The sequence below is a fragment of the Anguilla anguilla genome, chromosome 10 (assembly GCF_013347855.1).
Source record: "Anguilla anguilla isolate fAngAng1 chromosome 10, fAngAng1.pri, whole genome shotgun sequence".
NCBI classification, from domain to species: Eukaryota; Metazoa; Chordata; class Actinopteri; order Anguilliformes; family Anguillidae; genus Anguilla; species Anguilla anguilla.
Window position 1 is genome coordinate 42,565,326 of NC_049210.1, and position 26,910 is coordinate 42,592,235.

Consider the following 26,910-nt stretch of genomic DNA (forward strand, 5'->3'; position numbering starts at 1 on the left):
ACAGTAGAAACTACCAATCAAGCACAAGAAGAGGAACCAGTTATATCCATTACCCAGTTCACAAGTCCCCTTCACTAAGTGCTCGTTGTGCGAAAGGCTGCCCAGGCAGAATTCGTCGCTTTATCGCAGCTATTATTTGCTATTTTCACAACCGCTGCTATCCTGCCGGAATAGAAAATCAGTTCTCTGTGCCAACGGCATAAATTTGGCAATTTATCACTCTTTTACCCGCCAACGGCAAAGCGCTCGCAACTCTCCCTCTGACTCCTTTACGAAATAAAAACATGCTTTGCCTCCCCTCCTTCCATTATCGCTCTCCTCTCGCGCTCTCTTTCTCTCTCTCTCTCCCTCTTTCCGCCTCTTTCACTCTCTGTATCTCTCAGTGAAAAGTTGGTGTAAACTCAGGAGGGGGTTATATTGTGATTGACGCGCTCGTCCAAGGGTGCACAGAGTGCGCCGTGACCTTTAACCCCCCGTTCTCCCAGCTCGCTGGAGGAGAGGTGCTGTGTACAAGGTTCCAACAGGTGTGTGTGTGTGTGTGTGTGTGTGTGTGTGTTTTACCTGGGGACTCCGACCCACAGCTGGTACTGGAGAACAGGCCCCTGAGCACATGAGGCCTTTACTACTTTAATGAGCAACCAGGAGAAATCTCACACACACACACACACACACACACACACACACACACACACACACACACACACAATTGCATTTCCTTGGCTCGTTTCTATTAAGTCTTTTGTTTTATCGCCTGAGAAAAGACATCAAATAGCCATTTAAAAACCTTTAGAGGACGTGTACAGCGGCCCAAAGCTGAACGTAATGGAGTCCGGGGTTTGGGCCCATATCACCAGAGACCGGGTGGAGACCGGGTCTGCACTTCAGACTGTGTTTCCTAAGAGAGGCTGTAGTACCCAAAGACTTTCCCCTCTCAGAGAGGGAGAATGAGAGGGACAGAGCGAGGGAAAGAAAGAGGGAACTACAAGAGAGAGGCAAGAGAGAGGAAGAAGCCAGGGAGAGAGAGGAGTTAGGGAGAGAGAGAGAGAGTGAGAGAGGGACAGAGGGAGGGAGGGAAAGAGGGAAAGATACACAGAAGGAGTTAGGGAGAGAGAGAGGGGGAGAGAGAGAGGAGTTAAGGAGAGAGAGAGGGGGGGAGAGAGAGGAGTTAAGAAGAGAGAGAGCGAGGAAGGGAGGGAGAAGGAGGGAGAGAGAAAAGAGAAGGAGTTAAGGAGAGAGGGGGAGAGAGTGGGCTCTGAAACTCTAAGAGAGGAGAGGAGATGGATGGGTGTGGCAGAGAGGGAAATGGGGGGTGATTAGCCCCCCAGGGGAGGCACACGCAGGGGTCCCCCTTTACAGACGTGTTCCCATCAGCGCCGAAATTACCCATCAGAGTGAGAGGGCCACCCCCCCACCACCCCACCACCCCGCCCAACAGGGACACTATCTGAGCAGGCTGAACCTCAAAACAGCAAACGCCTAAACTCTGACGCGGAATTTGAAGAGACACTGATGTCCTGGGTTAGACCTCCCATGCAGTGGGGAGACAGGCAGGGGGTGGAGGACAGGCGAGATGAGGGGGGGGGGGGGGCGGGGTAAACGAGGAGGGGGGTAGGGGTCGACTGTGGGGTCGTACATCACGGCAGTGCATACCAAAGACGGTTTAAGAAAAAAGAAAAGGAAAGTTTGTCGCTGTGACCCCTGATGAAGGTAATCTCCCTATAAGATTCTCAGACAGGCATGAGGCCGTTTCCTCACACAGCGTCGATCCGAGGACCCCCCCCCCCCCCCGACCTCGGCGATGTGACATCACGAGAGCAAAGCGGATTACCGGGGGGGTGTTTGCTCTGGCGTACGAGATGGGGGGGTGGGGGGCGGGGTTTATCAAAGTCAGACCGGAGAAATTACGCCATCCCCACAGGAAGCCCCCGCCACGCTCCCAAAATCACACCGCCTCGCCCCACCCCGCCCCCCCCCCCCCACCCCCATATCCCCCCGTCCCAGAAAGCCAACGGGACAGAAGAGAAAGTTCCGGAATGAATCCAGATTTGATAAAGGCCGAGGACTGCAGAAACAGACGGGCTTTTAGTTTTGTTTTATTTATTTGAAAAAAGAGAAAAACATGTTACCCACCAGCCTGCTCTCATATAAATTTATAAGTTGTTAAAAAAAAAACTTTAAAAAAAACACACAAGGCCCATCCGTTTTGTATCTTCCGAGCGGTGTAAATTTCAAATTGAGTTAACACTTTGAAGGCCCGACAATAAACTCCAAACTCCATTTGCCAGGACCATCAATCAATACATAAATAAGAGAGGGAACAGGAACCGCCGAGAGGAAAATAGACTGGCTCCGTCCCGTTTGATAGAAATATTAAAAAATGACAGGAGGATGACAAACTCTCCTCCGTGTGTCACTCCAAAAGGTTCTCTTCCTCTCCGGTCCGTTTGCGATTCAGACTCGCGCATTCAGTTCGTTCTGAAACGCTGGGTCTTCGTCACCCATCCCCTCCTCCCCCCCTCCCCCCCCCCCACAACCCCCCTGCCCTCCTTCCCCCCCTCCGTTTCTCTTTCTTTCGCTTCACGGAAAGGAAAACAGTTTTTAAAAACGCATTAGCGCGCCGATCCCCGGCGATAAATCTCATCCGTCGGGTGCCGCCGGGCGTCATGGCGACATGGCGGGGCGTGGCGACGGGGCGGGAAAATAAAGCGAGAGAGAGCCGCCGCCGCTGCCGCCGCCGCCGCCGCCCGCCGGAGGAGGGGGGCGTGGATTCGTTCCGCCCATGACACGCCACCGCCACCCCCCCCACACCCCAGCAACCGCCATTCTGACAGCCATCCCTATTCGCCCTTTACTCCAGTCTGTTTGTTTTGCCTGTTTGTTTCAGCCTTTCAGCACCTATGGATGCGGCTTCGTTTGAGTGAAGCATCTTGTCTTTGTCTTTGTTCTGTGTTCCAGCACACACACTGTGTGGAAAGTGCAGGGGAACCTGGCCCCCCAAACAAAGTTTTCTCTTTGACGTCCTCCTTCCACCAAAGCAGAAGTGATAAGTGTGAATCCATTTTTAATATCAATTTTATAAGTTAATTAATCATGATTTTTTAAAATATAATTAAACCAAAGAGATGAGCAAACCAGGCAGATGGTGAACTGGCAATTCCTTTTTCTGATAAAAAGAAACCTAATTAAGGAATGGAAATTATTCACACACACACGAAAGCACACACACACACACAAAAGCACACGCACACACACAGACACACGCACACACACGCACACACACACACACACACACACACTGTATAATATGATATGCTATCTCTGGTTTTAGGTGAGGTGTTTTGTAAAAGCAGACAGGGCCGGGGGGGAGGGAGGGGGGGGGGGGGCAGCGGTTGGCGCACAATCTCTGCCGAACACCCACCCAATCTAACGCGGCGTTGGTGTTTTCAGCCATAAAAAATTCATTAAATATCTCAGAGAAAATAAAAGTTTGGAAGGCCGGGCGGTTTGGAAATCGAGCCGCGCCTCGCCACGCCACGGTGTGCCCCACGGCGCACAGACCGCGAACGCGGCGGCGTCAGGATGAGAGAAACGAGACGCGCGGCGCCTCCTTAGGGCACAAAACGGCCACTGCCTGCAGCCCCAGACCCAGGGTTCAGACAGCATTTAAGGACTGTGTGTGTGTGTGTGTGTGTGTACGTGATTGTGTGTGATCATGTGTGTGTGTGTGTGTGTGTACGTGACAGTGAGTGTGTGTGTGTGTGTGAATGCGTGGCTGTGTGTGTGTGTGTGTGTGTGTGAGTGAGCGTGTGTGTGTGTGTGTGTGTGTGTGTGAGTGTGTGAGTGAATGCATGACTGTGTGTGTACGTGATTGCGTGTGATCACGTGTGTGTGTGTGTGTGTGTGAGAGTGTGTGTGTGTGCGTATAGCTCCAGATCTGGTAGTTATTGTGAGGCGTGTAAAGGTCACCTGATGAAGGCAGCATGTCCATCATCCTGTTTTCATGCGTTTGAGCTGCTACACTTCAGCTGCTCACTTCAATAACAACGGCCAATCGCGTCGGCCGAAAGCTTCTCACAGCCCAGCATGCTGTGTTTCTGTCAGTTCCATTGGCTCCCGGGATGTCTGGTGTGTTTGGTGCATCACTGACTGTAATGCAGGCCAGTTACCTACTTATACACGTGCAGGGGAGTGACTTACCTGCTCAGGGGAATCGAGTGCAGGTGAGTAGCGTACCTGTGCAGGTGAGTAGCGTACCTGCGCGGGTGTGTAGTGTACCTGTGCAGTTGTGTAGTGTACCTGTGCAGGTGAGTAGCGTACCTGTGCAGGTGTGTAGCGTACCTGTGCAGGTGAGTAGTGTACCTGTGCTGGTGAGCAGTGTACCTGTGCAGGTGAGTAGCGTACCTGTGCAGGTGAGTAGTGTACCTGCACAGGTGAGTAGCGTACCTGCACAGGTGAGCAGCGTACCTGCGCAGGTGAGTAGCGTACCAGTGCAGGTGAGTAGCGTACCAGTGCAGGTGTGTAGTGTACCTGTGCAGGTGAGTAGTGTAGTAGTGTACCTGTGCAGGTGTGTAGCGTACCTGTGCGGGTGAGCAGTGTACCTGTGCAGGTGTGTAGTGTACCTGTGTGGGTGAGCAGCGTACCTGTGCAGGTGAGTAGTGTACCTGTGCGGGTGAGCAGTGTACCTGTGCAGGTGTGTAGTGTACCAGTGCAGGTGTGTAGTGTACCTGTGCAGGCAAGTAGTGTAGTAGTGTACCTGTGCAGGTGTGTAGCGTACCTGTGCGGGTGAGAAGTGTACCTGTGCAGGTGAGTAGTGTACCTGTGCAGGTGAGTAGTGTACCTGTGCAGGTGTGTAGTGTACCTGTGCAGGTGAGCAGCGTACCTGTGCAGGTGGCTTGCCTACCTGTCGTTGATGCTCCAGTTGAGGCAGAGGTTGAGGGAGCTAAGGCTCCGGCACTGTTTCACCACCTCCATCACCGTCTCGTTGTCCAGCTCAGAGATGTGCCGCAGGTCCAGGCTGCTCAGGTTCTTCAGCTGCAGAGAGAGCAGCAGACCCACGCCGTCAGTTTAACTGTGCTGCAGCTCTCTATATATAACCCTAACCCTAACCCACGCCGTCAGTGCTGCAGCTCTCCATATATAACCCTAACCCTAACCCACGCCGTCAGTGCTGCAGCTCTCCATATATAACCCTAACCCTAACCCACGCCGTCAGTGCTGCAGCTCTCTATATATAACCCTAACCCTAACCCACGCCGTCAGTGCTGCAGCTCTCTATATATAACCCTAACCCTAACCCTCCATACGCCCTAATCTTACACTCCCCTCCCCCTCCATATCCCCCCCCTTACACTACCTCCCCCACTCCATATCCCCCTCTCTTACACACCCTCCTTTTCCATATCCCTCTCCTTCACTCCCTCCCCCTCTCCCTGACTTTCACTCCCTCCACATCTCCCTTCCTGCCCTCCCTCCCCCTCCAAATCCCCCTCTCTTTCCCTCCCTCCCTCCCTCACTCCCTCCCTCCCTCTCTCCCTCTCTTTCCCTCCCTCCCTCCCTCCCTCCCTCCCTCCCTCTCTCCCTCCCTCCCTCGATGAGAGCAGTTTGTCAGAGGGCTCGGGCAGAAGCAGGGGGAGGCCGGGCTGGTCAGATGTAAACAGGCCTGGCGATTAGCAGTGCCACACTTCCCGGGTAATTGTGTCATTTTTATGGGCCGGGCTCTTTGTGTGGCTCTGCGCATTTCAAACGGGTGAGCGGGCAAATTGGTGTATTAGAGACCCCCCTTCCCATCCCCAAACAGTGCACCCCCCCCCCCCCCCGGTCCCCCCACAAAGACTCCATTCCATTCATTACAGCCCAATCAATGGAGCTCCTCCACAGAAGAACAGGATTAATCTACACCAGACCCTTAAGTAATCAGCTTTTCTCTACCTCTTCCTTTCTCTCCCTCTCTCCCTCTCTCCCTCCATTTCTTTCTTTATCTCTTTCTTCCCCTTCTTCTCTCCCCCACTTTCTCCCCCCTCTCTCACTCTTTCATTCCATTACTTTGCGAATCCTCAGCTCACGGTGTATACTGAAACCCTCTCCCTTTCTCTCTTCCACCTTTCCTCTCTTTCGTTCCTTTTTCATTCTGTCCATTCCACTACGAACGACCACCCCCCCCCCACCAACCCGCCATCTACATTAATGAAGACAGAAACGAGACCTGTCTGATTTCTCAGTGTGCCCATGCTGTATGCCACGCCCATGACCACGCCCACGGCCACGCCCATGCCAGTCGGTGTGCCACATGCACAGCGATTGTGAGTGCGTCCCCATTTTAGTGCACCTCCAGAGCAAAATCCCTCCGCCCTCCTCCGCCTCCCCAAGCCTCTGCCCTGCCTCAGGCTCCGCCCACCCCAGCTGAGGCCCCGCCCCATCCCGGCTGAGGCCCCGCCCCCAGCCTCAGCAGTACAGTAGCTCATCCAAAAAATCCCAGAAAGTTGGACCAGCTGTGACGTGGGGGGGGGGGGGGGGGGGGGGGGGGGGGGGTAATTAGCCCAGCGGCTGGGTAAACACAGGGCCCTCTCAAAGCGCCAAACTGTTTGCGTTGGCTCACGACGGGTCTGACTGTGTTTTTAATGCCGCCGCCGCCGCCGCCCGCCGCCGCCCGTCGCTAGCTGGTTTCACGGAAAAATGACATCAGCGAGCAGCGCCGCTCAGCTTCAGTATAAACAAACACTGGAGAACACGGCAACGACACGCAAATATCCAACTAAATAAATAAAACTCCGCCGTCGAACGCTGGCGATTCTCTGTCGTAATTTCTGAGCGTGACTAATGTGGCTTGGCCTTTTTATTCAGACGTTTACAGTGCTGAGAGTTCTGGGACAGACTCGCTCTGCGATCGAGACTTTAAAGCGAGGCTTTTCTTTTTTAAAAGGGGAGGGGGAAAGTACAGCTGGGACAGCAGTGAACTGCGAGGGATTCGAACCCGTGACCCCGAGCAATTGAGAGCCTTTCCACAGTTCCGGGCCTAAGCAGTCTCTCCTCCAAACTCATTTCAAAGACACCGTTGTGCGTCAGAAAATGGTCAAAAACGTTTTCGTTTTCGCGAACAGACAGTATGCGCAAAGAAAGACACGGGTCATTAACCTTCGGAGGCATTCAAATATCCAAAGAGGCTCTGCGCTTTTGTTCCGTTTCATTCTTCATCCGGTGCACTGGGAGAGCGGCAGACTCCAGCCCTGCCGGTTCCCTCCGAATGCGGAGAGGGTCCGAAACTCAACTCTACATCCCGTCTGCACTGACAAAATAAGCGGGTTTTTATTCGAAAGGACATTGTGAAAATTTCCCCATGAATTTCCCAGAATGCTCTATGAAACACGCCCAAAGCGAGGCCAAAGGAAGGCGCGGCCCCGGGGACGTCCGAGCGCGGGGCACGTTCGGGAGCGACGCCCGGGACCCCATGGACCCCCGCTGGCCTCGAGCCACGCCCGCCGCGTTCTCTGTCCGCATTTTTAACGGCACAGACGAGACGGCGGCTCAGTTCCCTCCGGGAAGCGTTTAGCAGTTTTCCGAGCGGGAGACAGACGCGCGGCGTTCGCGGACGACCCCGTTTAGCATACGGAGGGGAGGGCGCATCATCGCTGTGACATAACCGAGGAGCGGCGTAGGAAAAGCTGTTAGGAAGCGCTGGTCCCCCCGGGGAGGGGGGGAGGAGTGGGATTGGGGGGGGGCGCTGGCGTACTGTCACTGTGAGGGGCGGGTGCAGGCTCAGAGAGGTAAATAACAGGCGGAACGTTCTGGAGAATGTAAACGCGCGGCGGGGTTTTTACGCCGTGAGAGATTAAGCTAACGCTAACGCCGCCGCCGGGCCGCCAGTCCTGCCGCAGTCAGCCGTTCGGCCGGCTCTGTCACCGTGGCAACTCACCCGCGCCGCGATTACAGACCCGCGCCGACCGGCAACCCGCACACTCTCTGACATTCACTCTATCCCTCTCTCTCTCTCTCTCCTTCTCTCTATAACTCCCTCTCCCTCCCTCTCTCTCCTTCTCTCTATACCTCCCTCTCCCTCCCTCCCTCTCTCTCCCTCTCCTTCTCTCTATAACTACCTCTCCTTCTCCCTCTCTCTCTCTCTCCTTCTCTCTATAACTCTCACTCCTTCTCTCTATACCTCCCTCTCCCTCTCCACAGCGCACAAGTGCCTCAACAACAAAACTCCATCTGTAAACAGACATTTTGCATTTGCTTGGAAAAATCAACGGTAGAATGCATACACCATCACGTGTATGCAAGAATGTACACACACACACACGTATAGGTAAGTAGGCCTATAACTGTTGATACATTGGTTGTTGCTGCTGATGGTACCACAGTCAGGTACTGAATAGCAATTACTCTGCTTAATCTGTTTTCATGTCCTAGAGTATTTCTGTACTTAGGCGATATTTACGAGCGTATTTCATGCCAATAAACCATTCTGAATTTGAACTTTAGAGAGAGAGAGAGAGAGAGAGGGAGCGAGAGAGAAAGACAGAGAGAGAGAGAGAGAGATAGAGGGAGAGGGAGCGAGAGAGAAAGACAGAGAGAGAGAGAGATGTGTATGTGGTGTTATTTGTATGTCCCAGGGGGTTCTGATAAAAGCACCCGTAATGTTACCAGCATGGAGCTCCTATTGGTTTCCAAGGACACGGTGTCTGTCTCCCGTGTGTGTGTGTGCGTCTGTGTGTGTGCGCGCGTGTGTGTGTGTGTGTGTGTGTGTGTGTGTGTGTGTGTGTGCGCGCGCGTGTGTGCGTGTTTGTGTGTGTGTGTGTGTGTGTGTGTGTGTGTGTGTGCGTGTGTGTGTTTCAGGGCCTCACGTGGCCCCTGGCGCGCTACATATCGACCCGCTAAATTATTCATGGGGAAAGCGTGACTCCCATTGTTTGGGGAACAAAGGGGAGCGCAAACAAACACCCCGCGAATAACCCGCCGCCGCGCTCCTTCTGCGGCGTGCAGGCAAACATGGCGGCTCCCCCACCATTCCCGCCACGCGACCACGCGCGGGATTCTTTTTTTTATTTTATGTCGCTCTGACCCCAAAAACGAACACCCGTCTCTCTCTGGGGGTCGCTTTCATTTTTTTCCCTCCCATTCTCGGAAAAGCTTCGCGGTTAAAATTTTTAATTTTAAAATATTCAAAATTTTGGACAGGCGGCCGCCTGCAGGCGGAGCGGAAGCCAATCTCACTCCGGAGGCGGCCTGTTTACGCAGAAAAGATTTAAACCGCGAAGCATTTCCGAGATGGGGGGGGGGGGGGGGGGGGGAGAAAAAAAAGAAAGAAACCCCAGGTCTGGTCCGGTCCAGCCTGGTCGCCTGGTCTCCACCTCCGGCAGTAACCGGCGGTAGATAGCCTGATGCCCCGGCCCGAGTTCTTGTGCCCAGCAGATAAACGCAAATTTCAAATTACTCATCTCCTCAGCGCCCCCCCGCTACCAGCCCCCCCCCAAACCCGGACAACAAACACCCCGGATCCCTCCGGACTGACTCAAAGGGGGGGGATATCAACAGCCCCCGAGCCGGAGGACCGAAACCCGCCCGTCCATTACATCTGGGGCGCATATTAATGGACAAATTTCCGCCGCGGAATGTCTGCCTCCGAAAAAACGTGTTTATCTCCTTCCCGGTAAATCCAATAACGGCGTGGCGTGCTGCTACACACAGCTGCAGGGGATCCTGGGAGGCCGCGCGAATAGCGTCGCTAAATCAGGACGTGCTGCGAACTCTGAGACGGAGCGCGCGAGACAGGCGTCGGCCCGTAAGACGGGACGCCGAAGACGGGATATTAAAACGCGCCACGTTATCGCGTGTGCGCGCTGCGCGGCTACGGGCCTTTCAGAAGCTAGGCGGGGGGTGGAAGTGGAACCCCCCCCCCACCCCCGGTCCGCAGGATGTGGGGGGGGCACATATTCGGCTGGTGAAAAAACGTGCATAAATCCACGCGCAAAATGTTTTTTTTAAAAGAGCGATGTAAAACGCTCACTTCAGCGTATTTAGTGAAGGAGGACAGGCCTAACGCTCCACGCTCGTGTGTGTGTTTGGGCGCTCGTGACCGATTTTAACGCGATTGGCTTCGTGTTTTTTTTCCCGCCACGTCTGTGATTAATCCCGGTCAGATATGCCGACTTTTTTAGGTTTCGCAACATTTATTTTTCCCAAATTATATACAGAAATAGTCTAGTGGGGTCCCCTAACACTTATGTATTCCATTTTTTAAATTTAATTTTTTTTATGGGGGTAAAGTTTCTCTTGGTGTTGGCAGAAAGCGCGTGTAATTATTCACAGTGTTAATGAAACCTAAACTTCTGAAATGCATCTGTTTAGGTCCGAGCCCACAAGTCCACATCCCCCCGCCACACATCCCAGCATTAATCACTCAGGCGGGCAAACGCAAGCCTCCCAAAGTTTACATTTCTTATTTTTATTTTAAATGAAATATGGTCCGGGGGAACAAAATAATGGTTTTCTGTCCTGAATTCAATCATGGAAATGCGAGCTTTTTTTCCCGGCGAGCGGGAGGTTGTTTTCTTGACGCATAACCCCCTCAGCTCCATCCACGTGCGGGGAAAAAGAAAAAAGAAAAAGTGACGTGGAATCTCGGTTGGCTGTCCATCAAATCGCGGTGCATGCAGGGAGCTGTGAAGCCGCTCTGACACAGACCGAAGGATTGAGCGCGCGGAAAGGCACTCTGACGTGCAATCTACAATTCTAAAAAGTCATCTAAAAACCGTTCCCCATCGGGGTTTTTTTTCCCCCCCTGTTGAAATGTTGCCGGCATTCGCAGACGCACGTAACTGCTGTCCTAGCAATGTTCTTTTTTTTCCCGGCATGACAAATGAAACGAGCGCCATCGCCATCATTTTCTGTCCAATTAAATATTGTAGCGGGGGAAAAAAAGAAGAGATAAATCGCTACTTCCATCCATCCCTCACCAGCTTCACATAATTACGCCACCGAGTCCTGGAAGCACAAAGCGCGCCTTTTACGCACCGACTGACACGTTCGGGAAAAACCCGAGGTGGAATTCTAGAGCAGCGCGAGCCTGCCGCCGCCGCCACTGCTGCCCCGCTCCGCACTTTCACTGTCAAACCGCCTCTCTTAACCCCGAAACCGGAGGACGCGCGTGCACACGCACGCGCTGGCGTTCCTTCCAAAATGATTTCGGTATAACGCCGACCTCACTGAAACCTCACGGGATAAATACTGATCTTAAAAACGCAACGTGTCTTTACAATTACCTTCCAAACGTGCGCAGTTGCTTATGTTAATGGACAGGGGGAGAAACAGGAAAGGCGTTTCGTTGTCTCTTTGCTCCTTTGCATCACAAACGAACAAAAACAATACTCCCCTCCTTAATTGGCGTATTTGCACTCATAAAAGCCAATTTCCCTCTCAAAATTCCATCAGAAAGTACTCTGCGTGCAACGCGCCCGGTTAGTCCCATTAATCACAGCGCAAAGCCTCTCACGGCACTGAAGAGCCCGTCAATCACACCCCCAAGAACACAGCTCTCGCGCACAGCGGTGCTAGGACCCAGCGCAATCAAAACCCTCATTTCTAACAGCTATACTATCATCAAGACCCAAAGACAACAGCAGCTTCCATGATATTAAATATATTTGCGGCGGTTGAGATTTTTTTCTTTTGTTAATAATAAAAAAATAACTAGTTTTGTCTGAAAGAAAAAAATTGTTATTCTGCTCACAAAAGGATGCTTTGGCGCTGGTGTTTCCGAGACCATGTTACAAAACATAAACAACACGGCTATTTATATGTTAACCAATCTGCAGGCAGTTTGTTTAAGGGGACTACCAATCAGAAGCTAATATCCATCACAGAACCAAAACACTGCGAAACACACCTCAGGCACTCAGTTTAGAAATGGCACGCTTGACATCTAAATGAAATATCACTTTCCTGTTTATGAATCTGGAGGAAAGCACAGATTCTTCTGGCTCAAGCAGTTAAATTTTAAGAGAATGCAGTTTTTTTTTTTTGCTTGCTTGCTGTCCGTCCATTTGTGAAACCAGCATACCTGGACAATCACAAATACAAACCGACATGTTTTTAAATTATGTTTAAAAAAAAATCCAGGCTGTAGACACCTGTCAACCTGTGAGGCTGAACTGTCCACTCCCTCTCTCTCTCTCTCACGTTCTCTCCCCCTTTCTCCCTCTCCCTCTCTCTCTCTCACTCCTTCCCCTCTCTCTCTCTTTCTCCCACTCCCTCACCCCCCTCTCCCTCTCCTTCCCTCTCTCTTTCATTAAGAGTTGGAAAAAAAAAAAGAAAACTTAGTGAAAAGTGCCGTTCCTTGGCTGCGGGGCAGAAGCAGTGCATTATGGGAGAAAAACACACGGGCGCTGAAAGGTCTCCGTGAGCGATGGACGTCCACGGGAACGCCGCGACGCCTACGCGAGGCCGGCGGAATGCGCGGGAGATCGCCCCCGCCGCCCCCGCCGCCCCCCCCGCCCAGCTTACCGCCAGATGCAGGCGGGTCGCGTTTCAACGTCATCTGGTGCAGCAGATCGTGCAAGACGGAAAAAGTGAAGAGCCTTGTGCTGCTCTGAACGAGGGAACTGTAAAAGCTGGCCTTCAGACAGACCCACAATGCACTCTTCTCAATTCAGACCCACAATGCACTCTTCTCAATTCAGACCCACAATGCACTCTTCTTAATTCATACCCACAATGCTCTCTCCAGCAGAGAAAGATGGGGAGACTCAAAGGAAAGAGAGAGGAAAAGGATCGAAGAGAAAGAGGACTTAAATAAAGAGAAGGTTGGGAAGAGGAGAAGGACAGAAAGCAAAGAAGAAAAGAGAATGTGGGAAGAAGAAAGAGAGAAAGGGAGAATACACCTCCACACAGGGTTTTTGTGAAGAGGGGAGTTATGATGCGTAAGGTGACACACCGGAGGGCAGGAGGTCAGAGGTCAAGGCGCCGTGTGCACGCATCACTGTGCCACACGCCTACGTGTTGGGGCTCGCGCGTCCTGGTGTGGCTAAAGCGCTGAGCTCCGGAGGTCACGGGTTCGAATCTCAAGTGGAGCGCCGAACAAAACAAATCAGCCTCTCCGGGACCAGGGGCAAAGCCAGCAGGAAACAAGCCTCACTGAAGCCCCGAAGCTAACATTCAGGGAAACGTGCGGACGTGACTTTCTGCCAGGAAAAATGACGCAATAATGACTGAATCATTACTGCTGTAAATAAGCTCTCCATATAAAAACTATAAATTCACCCACACACACACACATGCACATACAGACACACACACTTGCACACACATGCTCAAAAACACACAGACACACATACACATACACACATGCTCACACACACACACACACACACACAAACACACACAAACACACACACACTTTGGGCTGTTCGTTCAGCAGAATTTCCTGCTGTGAATGGAAGGGGTTATGCCTAGACACAGATGATTTTCTTTTCCCTGAAAATTACAGGACTTTACAGTACATCCGATAAAGTGCACACACAGATGGAAGCACAGACAGACAGACTGACAGAGTGAAAAATGCAGAAATAGCAGGCAGGCAGACAGACAGACAGGCAGGCAGGCAGGCAGACAGACAGACAGGCAGGCAGGCAGGCAGGCAGACAGACAGACAGACAGACAGACAGACAGACAGACAGACAGGCAGGCAGGCAGGCAGGCAGGCAGGCAGGCAGGCAGGCAGGCAGGCAGGCAGGCAGGCAGGCAGACAGACGGATGCTGACTAATTCATGGGGGGGGGGGGTCAGCCCCGAGCAGCTCACAGCAGATCCACACTCATCCAGCGGTCTTCTCATCCGGATGGAGTGACAGCAGGTGCAGATAATTGGACTCATACATATAATATCAAGACTGGATAAACAAGAGAGTGATGGACAGACAGACAGACTGACAGCGGGAGTACTGACACAGAGAGAGAGAGAGAGAGAGAACCTCACAGGTCCTTATCGCTCTCATTAACGTATTAAGAACTGAAAACACACACACCCACACCCACCCACACACACACACACACACACACACACACACACACTCCCTCCCTCTCTGCAGTTAGGGTGGTGGGGGTTGTGCCCCGCTGGTCCGTGCCGGGGCAGAGGGGTTCTCTGACCCATAATCCCCTGTGCCGCGTGCGATAACGGGCCCTGGCAGCCGGGCCTGGTCATTCTCCACCGCGCACAGCCCCAGTGACCGGGGATTTTACTGGGTAACAAAGCCAGGGAGGGCTTAGCGGCAGCCTGGTACAGCTGCACCTACACCCCCCTCCCCAAATCAAACACCGTCCCCTCACCCTCCAGAACTCACACGCCCACCCCAAACTCACTGTCCGCCCACCCCCCCCAAACTCAAATGCACCGGCAACCCCCCCTCAACCCACAGGATGAGTCCACTCCGAGCCTAAGACACTGGATTCACTATGAGAGAGATATCCTTACACACAGACACATACAAACATGCACATACACACTCTTACACACACACATACACACACACACACACAAACATGCACACTCTCACACACACACACACTCTCTATCTCCCAGACACACACACACTCCCCAGGTGAGATTACTCTCCCAACAGCAGAGACCTGCCATCCTGTCAGCTGCAAATAAATGATTAAAATGATTAAATTATTCCCCCCCCCCCCCCTCCCTCAACACCACAGGCATGTGACCCCTAAACCCACATAACCCCTTTAACACGCCCCCCCCCCCCCCCCCCCACCTCCCCCAGGGGTGTTTTTAGGGTTATCACTGCACACAAGTTTGGCACGGTAGACTTATTGCCCCCCCCCCCCAACCCGGTGAGAAGCGATAAGAGGAGCAAAATGCGGAGGATGGGAGGGGGAAAACAGGGGTACGCCTGGCCCTGCATCAAACACTCGCGACCCCCTACCCTCCCCCACCCCAACTGTACCCCCAAAAAACGCAATGACAAGATTTTATTTATTTTTAATCAAAGGGGGAAAAATAAGATCTTGCCTTCGAGTGTTCGCTTAGCCAACGTTCTGACTGAAACAGAACTGAGGAGAAACCAGCCCTGGAAACATCTTCGCCTCGTGTCCATTGTGTGTTATTAATGGGAAACGGGCGGGACGCTTTCTGATCTTAATCCATCAAAGAGGTGCTCATCAGCCCACGAGCCTCCAGAGGCTCAGAACGAACCAGACTTCCGCGAACGCGAAAACAAACTTTACGAATAATTCTGCTCTTCATGTCAGAAAAGAGTCCGTATTATAAACAGGTCCGGGGTTTAGCAGAAGCAAAAAAAAAAAAAACATTTAAATTATTTTCTCTGCAAACCACTGTGGGCCTCTTCCCAAATCTTCCCGCCATTTTTCCTGATCCTGTTTTTAAGGCTTTTTCCAGGGAAATAATGTCCCACATATGCTCCTCAGATGCAAAAGGCCACAAAACGTTCAAAAACACAGATTTAAGTCACGTCTCATTTCATTTAAAATAAAAAAACACAACCGGGCCAACGAGCAAAGGGATGCCCCCCGTGCCAAGAATCGGAGGGAAAAGCGCTTTTCTGCAGAGAGAGACGAAAGCAGCTCACGCCATTCTTCTGTCATCTCTGCAGAAGTACGGCACTCACACACGGGGGGACTCTTAAACGCTTTCAGAGATCGACTTATTGCCCGGGACACGAAGGGGGGGGGTGGGTGGGGGGGTGGGGGGGGGGGTGGCCAAAAAAAAAAAAAAACCTCAATTACACATAAATGTGCGGAGTGTCACCCCTGACAACACCACCAAGCTGAGTGGAAGGATTTAGTTTCCCCCCACATAAGAGAGGACTTAGATTAAATACGAAATGAGCCAGGGACACAGTTCAGCCGAGGGGTGGGGGTGGAGTGATGTATGTGGATGTTTTTGGAAAGATGTTAAAAATAAAAAAAAGCTGTCAGAGGAACATCTGACAGGCAACACTGAAGGATTTTTGGCCGGGAAGCGCTTCGTTGGGGAAAGCCCGCTATTACAGACCGTCTGATAATGGCTCGCAAATGAAGGCGGTTCTCTGGACAGGACAGACAGGGGACGCCGACATAAAACGAAAAATCCATAAATATGCCAAACAACAGGACCCAACCTCCCTGACGCCTCTCTGTCCAGCAGCCAAGTTTCACATTCTGAAATATTTAGTGTCACTGGCGAGCAGTTTGTGATCTGTGAAAGTATAAGTGCGTGGTTTTTGCAAAGGACGCTGGGACGGTCACGGATCAGTTAGAAGCATAAAAGCAAATTTCCTGTTTGGCGGGCCTTCGGTCGCCGTGAGGGAGCGAGACGGAGTCTCTGCTGACAGGGCAGGATCTGCACGCGTGCGGATCACCACAACCTCTGACCTCTGACCTCTGAACCTCCACAGATCGTTAAAGTATTCCACGTACGTTTTTGGTCCAGGTCTGCTACAGGTATGACTGGGAATTCCAAAAACTGGAATCCCATCAGTGATTTTTGGGATCTTCGTGTGGTGTCATCCAAAATGGCGTTTCAGATAATATAATACATTTTTTTTTCTTTTAATCTTAACTCTTCCTCCAACTGGTGTATGTGCGAGCCTGACTTGTAGACAGCGGGGAGATTAGAAGCGGCACTGTTGCATGCTGGGAATCGATTGCCCAGGCTGATGGAGGCGAAAAAGGGGAAAATGATAGCGCCTAAATTTCGATAGCGAGTATTTACGCTTTCGCACGGAATGACACAGCTCAGACAATTCAGATCATCAGACGTCTGTTAAAGCATTTATTCAGCTCAACTGAACAAAGCTGCACAAAATAAACTTCCTTGTATTTTATCAGAAATGAAAAAAACTATATTGGTGGTCACGTAATTTAAAAAAAGTCCTCCTGGAAAAAGAAATAACTGCCAAAAATCAGGACAAAAAGTCAATGATTGAGTGAATGGGTCTGATGAGGAGCAGGAGAGTGCCTTTAATTTTGGGTATTATTTGGGGCGGGTGGGGGGGTGAGGGAGGGGTGAGCACGGCTGGGCAGGGGTGGCGTGTGGCGTGGCCAAGCAGGTGCCAGGTTTACACGCGTGTTCATCTGCGCGCCATTAAAATGTCTCCCTGTGGGTAATTGTGGGTAATCGCCACACAGGTATGACTGAAGGGAGCTGGAAAGGTTCAAAGGTCATTCTGTGTTACTTGTGTAACCACCTGCAAAAACAGCAAAAAGACTCCTGCAAGCACGCACACACACACACACACACACACACACGTACGCGCACACACACACACGCACGCACGCACACACACTCGCACACACACACACACACACACACACGGATACACACACGCACGCACGCACGCACTTGTACACAGACGCGCACGCGCCGCAAACAAAAATGGGTCTGACCCTTCCGAAATCCGCAGGAGTGCAAAGAGACACCTCACACACAGCTTTCAGACTGATGCAACATCTGCTATCATCCCGTAAAGCAGCCTCTTCCCTTTAACATTTCGTGGTTTTTAAACAAACAGCGTAACTCAAACGATGTGTACGAGGCGTCTCAGCCTCAGCCTGCGCGTGCAAAACCACGGTGAGCTCACGCGGTCCGCCACGCCTTCCCAGGGGACTCGGCTAGGCTAGGCTAGGCTAGGCTAGGCTAGGCTGAGCGATAGCGCTTCGAGCCTTCGCCGCCGCCGCCGCCGGTGTCATTAGCGGCTAATTACATTAGCAGAGGAGCGCGCGCTAATCGATGCGTCGAAGCTAAAGATGTGTGTCACGGGGACAGATGGGGGGAAAACACACACACACACACACACACACACACGCGCACACACACACACACACACGCACTCTGTAACGGTACCTTATAATTTCCAGCCAGGCACTGACAATTACCCTTTTTTAATTTGGATGTGAACAGAGGATATTTTACCCATGAATCCCCGCTCATTAGCATGCTAATGCATTAGCAGCGGGAAGCAGGGTTAGCTTCAGTGTTTTCAGATCCAGTTCATTACACCTTAATGAGATCTAAACTTTAAACCAAACTTTCTTCAAAGTAATAAGAACAACTCCGGAGTAGTTTTTTTTTTTTTTTTTTTTTGGGTTATTAGGGTTATTGTTAAATTTGTTGTACAATTCCAATTTAAAAATATAAACATGCCTTTAAAAAAATAAATAAAAATCTTCCACACTTGCGATATAAGAGTGCAATTAAAGCATAACACTTTGGACTCCCTCCCCGTATGCAATGTTAATTTCGAAAAATATTCATTAGCCGCATGTGCCATTACAGAAACCTTTATTTTCCCAAATTTATGCGAGCCGCTTTTTTATAAGCCCTCAAAGTCTTATTAAACAGTCACTCTTTACGGCTGGATGGCAGGAAAATAAAGATGCTTTTCTTATTAAACGGGAAGATGTTCTTAAGCAGAAAGCAGTGCTTCATCAGACTTTAGCATTAGAAGACGACCTAAATTTTAGATAAGCTCATATCTACTCCGTGATTTCACACTCAGCTCTTAAAGGTGCAAGATCACAAATATGTGATCAGAATGTTCTTAACTGAACATTCCAATGCTGATGTCACAATCACTGCCGGGAGCTGAAAGCAGTGGAGTTCTAGAACACTGAATTCTCAGAATTCTGAAAAGCATTCCAAGAAACCTACTCTTCGAAGGGTTAAACTGCAGGATGTTCAGTGACGCACTTGAGGTCCTGGACCCAGTCAGTGCACCAGGCCTCCCTCCCTGGGTGTTGCCATAGATACAGACCTACCAAAATCTCACTCAGAACTGACCCACATTATTTTCTACTCTGCTCTCTGAATTTGGAATGCCCATCTGCGGACTCGTGGGTCGGACTCGTAGAGACGGCCACACCGCGAAAACCGGGAAACAGCGGTGTGCACACGCCGCGCACCATTTGCAGTTCCAAAATGTTTCAAGGTCATCCTGAAGAAGGAAGGTCAGCGAGAATGATTCTCTCCCAAACGGCTCTCTCTCCCTCAGTTTAATTTTCTAATAATTATTGACTCTTTCTGGAGAACTTCATTTCATTTCAGGCACACATAAATAATGAATCATATAATTGATAGCTTTGCAGAGAGCAAAACCTCCGCGCCCTTGAAATTGCATTTTTTAACCACATGCTGAGTGTCTTTTGGACAAGAAAAAAACTGTTAAACAAACACAAAGTTCCCTCAGAGAAACTTTGGGGTAGAAGCGGGCAGGGGGTAGAATGGGGCGGGGGGGGGGGTAGAATGGGGTATTGGGGCAGAACAGGCTGTGGCACTCACCCGTGTGAGGTGGATGACTCCGAGGGAGGTGACTGAGCACCCCATGAACCCCACAAACTGCAGCTCGGGACAGTGCTCCGCAAAGGCCCGCACCGACCTATCAGTGACCTGCAGAGAGAGAGAGGGAGAGAGAGAGAGAGAGAGAGAGGGAGAGAGAGGGGGGGGGAGAGAGAGAGAAAGAGGGGGGGAGAGAGAGAGAGAGAGAGAGGGAGAGAGAGAGAGAGAGAGAGAGAGGGGGGATGAGAGAGAGAGAGAGAGAGAGAGAGAGAGGGGGGATGAGAGAGAGAGAGAGGGAGAGAGAAGGGGGGATGTGAGAGAGGGAGAGAGAGACAGAGAGAGAGAGACAAAGAGAGAGAGGGAGAGACAGACAGACAGAGGGAGAGAGAGAGGAACGCGTGATTAAAAGCTGTGTAAGATGCCACACGCGTCGCGGCAGTGAAGGCGCGCTGTCGCCGTTTCCGCGGGCTAGCTCTTCGGCGCGGTGACACTCGTCTTCCTCTCCGAGGTGTTTGCGCTCCGCTCCCCAGCTTAACCACATCACCCCTTCTCTTAATTAGACACCTGTGGGCCCACCTCCACACTCACTCCTCATTTGTCAAGGTCGCCAAGTTCTTACGCGTGTCGTTTAAATAAGAGGAGGACAAGAAAGAGGAGGACAGGAAAGAAAGGAGGAGGGGACGGGAGACGGGGGGATGATGACGGAGGTATATTCTGTTCGGTCGCTCTGTCCCCTCTCCACGCGCAGAGCAAATTAAGTGTTTAATTCTGCAGGACGTTAGCCGGCTCAGCGTTAGCGTCACGCCCTCTCTCTCTCTGCAGTTCTGCACACACGCGGCACGTATGAACACACACACACACACACACACACACACACACACACACACACACACACACACACACACACACACACACACACACACACACACACACACACCGTTAACACACTGCAACACACACCAAACCGTAACACACTGTGACACACACAGGCTGTAACACCCTGCGACACACACACACACCACCAGGTCTACTACCTCCAAACTTAAAATCTATCAACACACGCAGACAGACAGACAAAGACAGAGACACAGACACACACACACCCAGACAGACAGACAAAGACAGAGACGCAGACACACACAGGCTGGACTCAGACGAATGTAAACTTCACAGTTTCATGCTCCCTAAATTTCGGGTTTGTTTTGATTACCTCATAAAATGCATGATTTCCATCTTCCGTCTATAAATGTCATTTGGTTGTTCTAAATATCTCCAGGTATGGTGACATATCAGCCTCACGTAAACGCATAAAAAATAAGATCTATGTTTGTGGAGAAGAAGAACAACCCAACACTCCAGATCACTCAGTCACTCTGGAAACAAAAATGTCACTGAACTTTTAAAAAGAACATGACAGAACGCTTTTTTTCGTGGATTTCTTTAACCCTCTGAAGAGCAGGCATTTTGTAAAGGCAGTGTTCTAGAACTCCATTGCTCTCCATTACCAGTAGTGATTGCATTAGATACATCAGCATTAGAATGTTCATTTGTGAACATTCTAATTACATATTTGTCATCTTACACCTTAAAGTGTTAACCAACCACCCAATAGCACCCCCCCACCACACACACACACACACACACACACACACACACACACACACCACAAGCTGCTCTTACAGTATATCTCGCAAAATGTTTTCAATGTAATGCAGCCTGGAAAAGTTCCCCACAACAATTTGATTGATTGGGTAATTAATCGACTTGATAGGTTGGCACGACTGGCTAATTGGCTGCCTGACTGGGGGAACGAACCTGGCGTGACAAGCGTGGTGTGCGGTGGCGACTGGGGGGCGCGTTCGTCAGAGTTAACGGGCAGACAACGCTCCTGAGCTCCAATCAGTTAGACGCTTACATTTCATAAGGAGGCACATTTCATACTTTTATGAGAGAGCGAGAGAGAGAGAGAGAAAGAGAGAGAGAGAGAAAGAGAAAATTCAGCCCGAATAAACGAATTCTGCAGAGGAACCGGCAGCAGACTTGTTCATAAAGAATACGCTGGTTATGGTTATTTTTAATAATATCGGAATTTCAATATTCCCCGTCTTTAAAACAGCAATCAGGGACAAGCAGGTCCCCCCCCCCCCCCCCCGTCTGAACGAAGAATGTTTTACACATGAATACGGCGCGCCCTTCGCGTCTGGAAGCGGAGCTGCGGGCAGACAGGCCCATTTCGGGGAGGACGGGACGGCTGCTCGCTGGAGCTCAAAGGCGCGGCGCACCGTCTGTGTTTAAAGAGGAGGAACGCAAACGGTTCTCTCATTCCGCTACAATCACCCCCTCATCGTTCCTCTAAAACAATAAACGCCTCCTACGAACCAGCGTTTAAAATACCCCCCCCCCACCCCCCCGCTGAGGCTTCATATCCAAACAAATGATTTACTGCCCTCCGAAGACAGCGCTAATGCTCCCATTTCCATTTCAATGCGAATTACACAAATGCGGTATTTTTTTTTGTTTTGTCATGTAATTAAGAGCACAGAAAAAAAAGGATAAGTCAAAGCAGAAAGCACGTTGCAGAAGGGCGGCTCTGCTGAGGAACCTGCTCTTAGTCTTGCTCCTCCTGACTTCAGACAACAAGAAAAAAGGAGAGAGAGAAAAAAAAAAGACTCTTTTCTGGCTTCGGTTTCGATCTCGTCAGGATGAGTGACATCACTCACTACCGGAAGGCAGGTTTTTTTATGAGGTCACAATATGGGCCACACAAAATGGCCGAATCACAATTCCGCATGTGACAGGGCAGAATAATGGCTTGGGAAAGTAGGAGCGTAACCCAGGGGTTGCAGGTTTCAACCCCCGGACACAGCCTTTTATATCCGCGAGCGATGGTGCTTTACCTCTTTTTACAGAGCTGTTTCAGTTAAGGTCTGGCGGTATACGGGGACCGTGTGTAAAAATGTAATCTGCGCTGTTGGCTCTGGACAAGCCTGTGTTCTGCCGGGAGGTGCATGTAAATCACTGTGTTACCAGTGGAGGAACAGCAGGCCCGGTGCTAGCAGCGAGCAGCAGCCCTAAGGAGCGGCGTGTAGCCGGAGAGCGACCGGACCGCGGTGAAGACCAGGCCGTCCCACAGGCAGGGCGGGGGGGGGAGGGCGGGTGGGCGAGCGGGGGGGGGCGGGCGGGGTGACCCGTTCAAGGACGAGAGAGGGGTGAGAAAGCAGACATAACAGGACCCAGAGGGAGAGCCCAGCCGGACCACCAGACGCTCCGCTGATCCCCGTGCTCTGTGACATCACAGCTGTGTGTGTGTGTGTGAGAGTGTGTGAGTGTGTGTGTGTGAGAGTGTGTGAGTGTGTGTGTGTGTGCGTGTGAGAGTGTGTGTGTGTGTGAGTGAGAGTGTGAGAGAGAGAGAGTGTGTGTGTGTGAGTGAGAGTGTGTGTGTGTGTGTGTGAGAGAAAGAGAAAGTGTGTGTGCGTGTGGGTATGTTAGGTTAGCCCGTGTGTATGCAGAGGAACAGTGTTTGAGTTCTACTATGCATATTATAATCTGTTACATTTCTGCAGGCCCACGTTCACATTAGACATCGCAATTACTGCTCTGCGATTTCAGCAACACTGCAAGAGCTTTAAATTTGGGGCACGGGCGCTGTATAGCACACAGGCAGGCAGGGGGGTTGCAGGTTCGACCCCAGGTGGAGCGCCGCTGCTGTAACTCCCGAGTGCGGCGATTAACCTGAATTTACTCGGCTGCATAAAGGAGGTGCTCATTTATAAAAACTTTTAAAAAACGCGAGCAAAAGTTGCCATAGATACATGCTAATAAATCACGGCGCTAATAATTTCATAAATAACGTGCTAATAAAAATGAATAATGCAATCAGGTCTCGGCTGGGGGGCTCGCGGGTAACGAGGAGCGAGGATCAGCGCGTCTGGAGCGGCTCAGAGGACGAACGCGGGCGGGAGAAACAGGCCGGGATTAGCGTAGCCAAGACGGCGAGCGGCCACGCCCGCGCACAGAGAGAGAGAGAGAGAGAGAGGGGGAGAGAGGGGGGAGAGAGAGAGAGAGAGAGAGAGAGAGAGAGAGAGAGAGAGAGAGAGAGAGAGAGAGAGAGAGAGAGAGAGAGAGAGAGAGAGAGAGGAGAGTGGCCTTCGACAGCCCTCATACATACATCACCAATCAGAGAGAGAGAGGGGGAATGGAAGTGAGCAAGAACAGGGGGACAGGGCTATGGGACAGATACACTGCTGAAGTCACCGTGTTCAAAATCAGGACCCCCCCCCCCCCCCCCCCCCAAACCCCAAAACCCCCAACCCTGCTTCGAGAGGGCATCTCAGGAGATGGTCAGACCCCAACCCTAAACCCTGAGGATCGGAACCCGGCCGAAAGGTTCCGCTCGGTTACCACGGCGACTCAAAGCCGCTTCGTTGCCGAGGAGACTGTGGAGGACCCCTTTAATCAGGCCGACGTGGCGCACGTTAAGAGCGGCAGACCTGTAATCAGCTCGGAGAGGAGCACAGCAGACGAGAGGGAGGAAGACTGAAAAAAAGGACGAGAAAGAGAGGATTTGAGAGGAGAGAGACAGAGACCTAACCCTGGTACAGACTCCCCCTCCATGCTGTGGAGGCGTGTCATTCTGCAGGCTAATTAACTTAAAATAGCCTAATAGCACAGCAAAATGCTACTCATTTCATCATCATTTCATAATCATCGCCACAATCTTTTCTGACATTTTCTCTGCCATTTATTTAATTTGTTCCATCGCCCGTTTATTATATATTAAATTTACAGAGCGTACCAACAATGTTCAGAATCCACTGTTCCCTGGTTGAAGACCCAGGAAATTAACCATCCCTTTAGAACCCCAAGAATTGAACTATCCTTTCAGAACCCCAGAAAGTGAACTATCCCTATAGAACCCCAGAAAGTGAACTATCCCTATAGAACCCCAGGAAGTGGACTATCCCTATAGAATCCCAGGAAGTGAACTACGCCTTTAGAACCCCAGGAAGTGGACTATCCCTTTAGAACCCCAGGAAGTGAACTATCCCTATAGAACCCCAGGAAGTGGACTACGCCTTTAGAACCCCAGGAAGTGAACTATCCCTATAGAACCCCAGGAAGTGGACTATCCCTTTAGAACCCCAGGAAGTAGACTATCCCTTTAGAACCCCAGGAAGTGAACTACGCCTTTAGAACCCCAGGAAGTGAACTATCCCTTTAGAACCCCAGGAAGTGGACTATCCCTTTAGAACCCCAGGAAGTGAACTACGCCTTTAGAACCCCAGGAAGTGAACTATCCCTTTAGAACCCCAGGAAGTGGACTATCCCTTTAGAACCCCAGGAAGTGGACTATCCTTTAAGTGAACCAGCCCTCTACACTGCGAGCCCGTCTTTCTGAATACAGAGCTCCACTGGGTGAGCTGCGTAGCCTGAAGAGCTCCAGCGGAACACTCGCGCTCATTACCGCACGAGAGCGGCGTGTGCGTGCAAAACACTCAACATCTCCCCCCAAACATGCAAACACCGGCAGGAGAAAACTGCACTAAAGCAGAGGAGACGTTCATCAGAGGGAGGAGGGGGGGGAGGGAGGGAGGAGAGAAGGTGGTAGTCAAGGAAGTCAGGTGAGAGAGTGGATGGAGGAAGAATGGAGGAGATGTTGAGATGGATTCAGGGGATGAAAGAAGAAAGTTCTGTGAAGAAAGAGGTGGAAGTAGGAACAGGGAGAGAGTGATATATTGCTGGGTAAAGGAACTTGGTCCACCTCCCTTCCCCTCTCTCTCCATCAATCCCTCTATTCCTCCGTCAGTCCGTTTCCATTGTTTTAGCCCAGCAGTCCTCCGTCGCTCCCTCCCTCCCTCCCTCCCTCCCTCCCTCCCTCGCTCCCTCCCTCCCTCGCTCGGTGTTTATGCACTAATAGGGGTTTTATACGAGGCTCCAGCAGCCCCCGCTCCCGTCATTAAGGACACTCCTGGGAAACCACGCCGCGGCCATCAGAGGAGTCCCTGTAGCTGGAGTGACGCTAAGAGCCAATCAGACGGCAGCCCATTCTTTCTCATTAGTTCATTTGCCCGTCTTAACGGGAGATAAAAACTGGCAGAGAAACACTCGGCGCAGCGAGGCGGCAGCTGCTGATCATTCTTTCACATCCTCAGGCCTCCTTCCCCTTTCTCTTCTACTGCTTTCCACCTGGGCCGACACACAAGATAACACACACGGGATAATACACACACGCACACACACACGGGATAACACACATAGGATAACACACACGGGATAATACACACACACACACACACGGGATAACACACACACACACACACACACGCACGGGATAACACACACACACACAAGATAACACACACGGGATAATACACACACACACACACACGGGATAACACACACAAGATAACACACACAGGATAATACACACACACACACGGGATAACACACACACACACACACGGGATAACACGCACAGGATAACACACACACACACACAGGATAACACACACACACACGGGATAACACACACAGGGTAACACACACACACACACACACACACACACAGGATAACATACAGGATAACACACACACACAGGATAACATACAGGATAACACACACACACACAGGGGATAACACACGTGGGATAACACACACAGGGAATAACACACGTCGAGAGAAACTAACTGATGAAGAAAGGACATACATTTCAGACAGCAGTTATGTTTGATATGAAGGGTCAGGTGGTAAAGACTCTTAACTGCCCCCTGTGTGAGGTAATCAAAAACACCCCCACTGACTGCATCTCTGTCCAGCCAAGGCGCAACGTTGGAACAACGCTCCTGTAACGTTGCAGCAGCGAGCCGACACACGGGCGAAATGTTGTGAGAACGTCGCACGCTCGCCCCGGGCAGAGACCTTCACGATGGCGGAGGGAAACGGAGAGAGAGAGAACGAGAGAATATGAATATGAATAATAACTCCAGACAGCTAATCAAACACAGCTCCTTCAGAAAAGTTTCCATTAAAATTTATGGGGTGTCTAAATTTATGAATGTGTTTTTACAGTGGCACTCCGGAGAGCGTTGGGGGTTTTTCGATAAGCGCGTAACGTCCCGCCACAAAAGCAATCCGCCCGAATTCGCGTCCGCGCAACGCTACCAGCCCCCGTCGTCTGGCTTCCTCCAACACAATAAAAAAGTTCCCATAAACACTCTCTCTCTCTCTCTCTCTCTCTCCCGCCATGAATATTTACCACGGCGCGCCATACTCAAACCGTTTCATCAGAGCCTATAAACCGCCTTTTGCCCACGCCCTTCAGCTCCCACTCTGGGCGGGAGAACAAGGTTACGCACATCGTTTTTATTCTGAGAAGAAAAAGGCGTTAGAATAGCCTGAGCATAGCACACCGATTTCAGTCCAAGAGCACAAACACCTTCATGCCATACACGCACACACACGCACACACCCAGACACACACCTATAGTATACACACGCACGCGCACGCACACACACACACACCTACAGTATACACACACACACACACACACACACACCTACAGTATACACACACACACACACGCACACACCCAGACACACACCTACAGTATACACACACACACCCTTACAGTATATACA

The 26,910-nt window shown here is 51.1% G+C and overlaps 1 protein-coding gene across 2 annotated transcripts in view; it reads right to left on the reverse strand.

The window, feature by feature from the left end:
- The window catches only part of fbxl17 (F-box and leucine-rich repeat protein 17), a 215,967-nt gene that overhangs the window by 120,187 nt on the left and 68,870 nt on the right, over positions 1-26,910 (reverse strand). For both annotated transcript variants that reach the window (XM_035435910.1, XM_035435911.1), the window contains exons 6-7: positions 19,275-19,382; positions 4,901-5,031 (exon numbers count right to left, since the gene is read on the reverse strand). In XM_035435910.1, the coding sequence (XP_035291801.1) occupies positions 4,901-5,031; positions 19,275-19,382 (239 nt within the window). The remainder of the gene's footprint in view (positions 1-4,900; positions 5,032-19,274; positions 19,383-26,910) is intronic.